Source organism: Plasmodium gallinaceum (genome assembly GCF_900005855.1).
Source record: "Plasmodium gallinaceum strain 8A genome assembly, contig: PGAL8A_v1_76, whole genome shotgun sequence".
NCBI classification, from domain to species: Eukaryota; Apicomplexa; class Aconoidasida; order Haemosporida; family Plasmodiidae; genus Plasmodium; species Plasmodium gallinaceum.
The window spans coordinates 1,072,367-1,079,493 of NW_021628238.1; the positions used below are offsets into that span (position 1 = coordinate 1,072,367).

At 17.5% G+C, this 7,127-nt stretch overlaps 2 protein-coding genes across 2 annotated transcripts; one reads left to right on the plus strand and one right to left on the minus strand.

Moving 5' to 3' along the window:
- Positions 1-428: 428 nt before the first annotated feature.
- Positions 429-3,935, plus strand: PGAL8A_00217900 (conserved Plasmodium protein, unknown function; the record flags this gene model as incomplete). The annotated part of the gene is made up of 1 exon (XM_028670890.1): positions 429-3,935. The coding sequence occupies one exon, from the start codon at positions 429-431 to the stop codon at positions 3,933-3,935; it is 3,507 nt and encodes a 1,168-aa protein (XP_028527597.1).
- A 363-nt stretch (positions 3,936-4,298) lies between these two features.
- PGAL8A_00218000 (exonuclease V, mitochondrial, putative) lies at positions 4,299-5,360 on the minus strand (the record flags this gene model as incomplete). The annotated part of the gene is made up of 1 exon (XM_028670891.1): positions 4,299-5,360. The coding sequence occupies one exon, from the start codon at positions 5,358-5,360 to the stop codon at positions 4,299-4,301; it is 1,062 nt and encodes a 353-aa protein (XP_028527598.1).
- Between the last annotated feature and the right edge of the window lie 1,767 nt (positions 5,361-7,127).

Genomic DNA, 7,127 nt, shown 5'->3' on the forward strand with positions numbered 1-7,127 from the left:
TTTTTAAAACTTTTAAAAAAAAAAAAAAAAAAAAAAAAAAAAAAAAAAGTGAAAATTTAATGAAGTATTTTTTTTAAATGAATTTTATTAGATTAGCAATATATTTAAAATATAAAATTTTATTTATTTCATATTACCATTTTTATAATTTTAGTTAGATTTTTAATTCATTTTTTTTTTTTTTTTTCCTTTAAATTTTTTTGATTAATTTTTGTAATTTTCTTTATATTTCATATTGAATATTTTTAAATTATAGTTCTTATATGTTTGTAAATGTATATAAATACATCCATAATTTTTCATAACTTAAAAAATAATGAAAAATTAAAAATTTCAATCTATTATTAATTAAAATTAAATAAAATATTATTATATAGAATTATATGTAAAACTTTCAATATTTTTATTATTTCGTTTTTTTACGAAACATGAATGAAGATATATTAACTAAATATGTTTCTTATAATACTATAAATAATACACCATATAATAATTATTTTTATGGGAAAAAAAGAAATAAAATGAAAAGCGAAGATGATCCAGAAAATGATCATATAAATAAAAGAGCGAAGTTATCGTTGTATGAAAATTTTGAATTAATAAAAAAAAAAAAACTAAATGAAAATGACATTTGTATAGATCATTTTAAGGATATGGAAAAGTATATTGAAAAAATGCAAGAATTAAGAAGTATATATAATTATCTTTTTGATGATAATTTAAGTAATAGTCATGATATCTTATGTGTTAACAGAAAATTTTGTAGTATTGAATTTAACGATATTATTGATAAAAATATATTTTTTGAAGATTCATCAGAAGGTTGTAATATATCAAATTGTGAAAAATTATATGTTAATAACTCTAATGTATTAATAAAAAAAAAAAAGAAAGAAGAAAACAACAAAAATATTAGTGAAAATATAAAGGAAAACTCAATATTAGTTAATAATATGGATAAAAAGAAGCAATATATACAATTAAAAGGTGATGATATAAAAATTATAGGTAAAAAATTTTTGAATAGTGTATCTAATCAATTATTGTATATAGATGATTTATCTATGTATGATGTTTTATTGTTACTTTCTTTTGTTATTCAATTGCAAAATGAACAAAAAAACAACGAAAAAGAAGAAAGAAATTTAGAAATAATAGCAAATATTGATGAATTCCAAACTAATTCTTATTCCTTAAAAGAAATATACAAATATTATTACAAAGAAAGGAATTTCCAATGTTTTACTTGTGGATTACGATTTTATACCAGCTTAGAAAAATTAAATCATATAGAAAATCATTATAAGAAAAACAAAAATTACATGAACAGTTCAGAAAAATCTAGTATAATAAAAAATAAAAAAAATTGTATATATCTTGAGCATGTAAATTTATCTATTGAATTTTTTATATGTAAAAATTATTCTTTTCTTGAAGATTTGTATGATAATGTTGTTACAAAAAATAGCAATTTTATTAATTTTCAAAATTCTTTTGATTATAATATAAAAAATAATTTTGATAATAATAATAATAACTCAAATAATCCCATGAATGTAAAAAATTATCCCAATTTAAATAATCAAATAAATTTAAGTAGTGAAGTAAATTTTAAAAATGAGCAGGATTATTCAAACACCGGAATAAATTTTAATAATCAATTAAATTTAAATGATAAAACTAAAATTATTTCTAATAACAATAATGATGAACATAACAAAAGCATTTCATTTTATATATCTAATGAGAATATATCAAATGAAGAAAATAATATAGGTATAAATGATAAAAATATTGAAAATATATTTGATTTTACTAGAAAATGTAATGAAATTGATAGTTTTTATTGTTCAAATCGGACTGTATTAGAAAAAAATGTTAAAGAAAGAAACAAAACATATTTTGAAAATGATATAAAAAATACTTCAGATAATAATAATCAAATTAATTGTTTTGATTTTATTTATGGCAATCAAAACACATATGATGTTTATTTGTCGAAATATTACACTATTACTGAAGATAATAATGTACTTATAAATTATATAGATGGGGTTACAATGTACAAAAATATTATGAAATGTTTAGAAATAAAAGATATTTTGAATTATGATTTTCCTTCATGGATTCCTAAAAGAAGTTTAAATAATTTTTTGATTAAAAGAATTACAGAAATGAATGAAAATACAGGTAATCAAAAAATCTTTAATAACATTTTAACAAATAAAAGTACAAATAATTTTTCAAAAAATAACAATACTGATGAAAATAAATACAGAGAAAATTTAGATATGCAAAATAATATATGGCAAATATGTACAAGTAATGATTTTTATATTAGTAAAAATTTGTCTCCAATAAATACATTTTTATCAGCGACAAAAGTATATAGTAAGGAATCGGATGATAAGACAAATTTTGCATATCATAAGGTAGATGAGATCAATTTAAATAATATGACAAAGTTTTATAAGATTTTTCAAGGTAATAATAATAATCCCAATGAAAAAAAATGTATATTTAATTCAGATGAAGGGAATTTTACTAATAAACATGCTTTAAAATTACAGCAGATAAATATTAAGGAATGTAAGGAAAACAATGTTGTAAAGAGTGAAAATTTTTTTTCTGATTCTAGATTTCAAATTGATATTATTAATTCTTTTCTTAATATTTTTAATGAGAAATATTTTTTACAAAATAACGTTTTTAAACATATTTTTCTTTTTTATTTGAGGAAATCTTATTTTTTAATGCTTAAAAATTTTAAAAGCAACACAGAATTTAACGAAATTCAAAATAGACTATTTAATTATATTTATGACAATTATACGCAGAAAACATCTATATTTGATATAAATAATTATCATAATAATGAGTGCTTGCTATGCAAAGAAGTGTTTTCTTTCGATTATTCTTATGAATATAATGATTTTTATTATGTAGATGTTATTTCTGTAGATCTAAATAATATATTTGAAGATGAAGAGGAAGATAATTATGATTTTAATTTGAGTACAGATAAAATCAATGAAGCATGTGAATGCATATATAATGAAAATGGATACGATATAATAAATAACAAATTAAATAATATGGATATTTTTCTTGATACAAAAGAAAGCTTAAAAGAAGAAAATATTAAGGAATGTACTTTGTCTGAATTACATTCCAACAGAAAAAATGAGACAATATATAAATCAATAAATATCGATGATTTTTTGGAGGATATTAAAAATATTATTAGCGAAAATTGTTTTCTAAGAAAATCAAATATAGAATCATCTTTAGACTATAATTACCAAATAAAAAATTTAAAAAAAAAGAAAAAAAAAGATGATTTCATTTATTACTACAATAACTTATTTAAAAGTTTTTGTATTCCTTACGAAACATTAGATATATTACATAAATTACAGAAAACAAATATAGAAAAGAATAAAATAGGTAACCAATTAAAAAATTTTGATGTAAAAAAAGAATTCATTGATGAAGAGATAAACGCATTTATAAAAAATTTTGAAAATGTCATTAATGACATAACTGATGATATATTAGAAAATTCTTATAAAAATAGAAGCAGAGCAAGTTCCTTTAGAGAAGTAATAAAAAATTACATATATAATGACAATAAAAATAAAAATATATATAATAATTTTTACTTTCCTTCAAAAAATTATATTCACACGAACTTTACCTATTTCCACACACAATGTTTTAAAAGTTACATAGAATTTTATATATTACCATATTATTTTATAAGAAAATTGAACGATAAAAAATTTAAAGAAATTATTATATCAACTATTAAAAGTTTTTTTAATGCATACCAAAATGCTTGTAAATTCATAAATAAAGAAAAAGAAAGTAACAGTCATAAATTGAAAAAACAAAATGTAAAGAAAGAGAAAATAAAAAAAAGAAAACATTTTTAATATATTCATATGTTTTTATTTTTTCATTTTAAAAAATTTTTTTTTTTAAGCTTTCGTTAAAGCAAAAAAAAGTTTGTCTATGAAAATTTATGATTTATGCAAACATTTTTTTTTAGTATTTTTTAAAATTTTTAAAAATTGTGAAGAGAAAATTTAAAAGTTTTATTATTAAAAAAAAACAAAAAAGTGTTAAAAATAAAAAACTATATATTTCAAGTATATATTTATTATAATACACATTTAATTATATTGTAATACATCAAAACATATATAAATCTATGAAAAAATATATTACAATAGAAAATTAAAAATTTAATATTTTTTGAGATAAATTATTTTGATTTTTCTTTTTTCTTATTTTGTTCATAAATCAAGTGGGCATCTTACACAATTCTTTACAAAATCACAAAATTTACATTTCCATTTGTCAGAATTTTCTACAACCTCACTAGGTCTTTTTCCTTCCCAATAATCTAGCAAAAAATTAATAGTATATATAGTTGAATGATAAAAGTAAGGTATTAAATTTCTAGCAAACTCTTTTCCTTGATGTTCGTAAACTATTTCCATCTCTTCTTTAATTTTTGGTAATTTAATAAATAATTTATTAACTTCTTTAGATAGATTTTCTAAATTTTTATATTTTTTTAAATCGACAGCAGTAAATTCAAATTGAGGATCACATTCGTAAATTTCAAATAACTTTTTGAAATCCGCTTTTCCATTTCTTAATTGTTGTAAAATTAAGCAATATGTTTGTACCTGAATAGCTGATGTTCTTTTTTGAGCTAAACTAGGTTCTTTTTTTTCTTTTCTAGTTTTTGTATCAGAAATAATAAGAAATTCCCTTTTTGAAATATTATCATATTCAATTCTTAGCTCATCTATGATTCCTCTTAATACATAATTCCTTATAATACCAAATACCCATACTTCTCTTGCTTTTTTACATTCAAACAATTGACCTAAAAGCGTAATTGTGTTTAATAAACGATAACCTAAAGATTCTTCTCTTGTGTTTACTTCTACATCTACTATTTCATGATCAGCTTTCTCTAAAACTTCATGCCTTTCTATACCTAATCTCATTGCTTCTGTTTCTCTTTTTCTTCCTGTTGTTAAAACTAATTCTAATTGCTGTTCACACCATAGCTGAGCGGATAAATCAGTTATACTTAATTTATTTTTTTTGTTAAATTTTTCGTTAGGTGGTTTGGATTCTTTATATAACTTTTCTGTCTCATTGATTTGTTGCTCTTCTAGTAAGTCTTCTATATCATTTATTAATTCATCAAAATCTGAATTTGTTATATCTTTCTTTTCATCTACTATTTCTCTTTCGTTGAAAATTTTTCTTTTTTTTTCATTTTTCAAATCTTCTTCTTCTTCTTCCTTTTTCCATATTACATTATATGTTTTTAGCATTTTAATTTTTTTTTATTACATATATGTATATATATTAGAAAACAAAAAAATAAAAGAAAAAAATTGTCTTAAAAACATTAAAAATTATAATGTGGTACTTAATCACTAAATAAAATTTTTAAAAATATATTAAATTAAAACATACCTTGAAGAAGTATAATATAAATTAAAAAAAGTAAATATTTTTATTGTATCAAAAAATTTTAAATGTATCTAATAATATTCAAATAATGTGCAAATTAAAAATATAAGAAAAATACTCAAAATTAAAAATGAAAAAATATGATATATATTTTAAGTATATTTAAGTAAGATATTTATTGATAAAATATCATATATATTTAAAAAAATATGAATTTTATTAAAACAAATTAAAAAAAAAAAATATATATATATATTTTAAAAAAAAAATTTTTTAAAATGAGGCATACATTGAGAATATATTATAAAATCATTTTTAAAATCATAAAATATGATATGACCTTTTAAATTAACATATATATAGGATATATATTTTTAATGTTATTCAAATTTTTTTTTGTTATAAATATGCTTTGATAATGTTTAATGAGTACTTAATATTCTTATGAATAGTAGAATATAGTATTTCAATTATTTTTATTATTTTTTAAATAAAACATTAAAAAAAGACGATAATAAAATATAATAATTAAATAAATAATTAATTAAATTTCGAAGTATACATTTTATATTTAATATTTATAGAAAGAAACATCGTTATTTTTATTCCTTTTTAAAAATGTGTGTATATAAAATATAAAAAGTAAAGAAAAAATAATTTATAGAAGTATAAAGTATATATTTTAAGAAATAATAATTTATTTTATAGATTTTAAATACACTATAAAAAAAATGTTAGCAAGCTACAGAATTATATTCATTAGATAATAATGAAAAAAATGAAAAAAAATAAAAATATTTTATAGCATAAAAATTATTAAATTATATATATTTTTATTTTATTTTACTTTTTTTATATATAATATACAAAATCTTATCGAATACTTATAAATAATTATAATTAAAAAAAAATATTATTCTTCAATTATTTTAGGTGCTCATAATATATAAATATTACAGGTGTATATATGCCAATAAAAGTATGCATAATATATATCTTCATAACGAATTTACTTAAATATGAAAATAATATGCTTAAAAAGAAATTATTATATAAAAAATATTAAAATAGAAATAATTATTATTGCAATGAAATTAGAAAAAATATAAACGAGAAAAAAAAATTTGTTATATACACTTTGATTTAAAAATATAAATTTAATTTTTTTATATTTATAGGTTTTTGAGTCAATTGAAATATTTTGGATAAAATGTTTTATTTAAATTTAATTAATGTATATATGTATTATTCTAATAAATCTCAAAAATAAATTTTATAAATGTAATATATAATATTATAAAAAAGAATAATTAAAAACATATCTATTATTTTAACATTATAAAAATATTTAAAACAAAAAATATTGATACTACATAAATAAATAATGATTTTTAATATTATTTAGAATTATTACATAAAATAACTACTTTCAGTAGTTATATTTTAAAATGAAAAATTCAAAATTAGAATAAATTATGTAAAATTATTCTACAAAATAAGAAAAAAAAAACATTATATTTAAAAAGCATACAAAAATAAAATACTCAACCATAATAGATAGAAATGAAATAACTTATGTAAACTTAATACAAAAAAAAAAAAAAAAAAAAAAAAAAAAAAAAAAA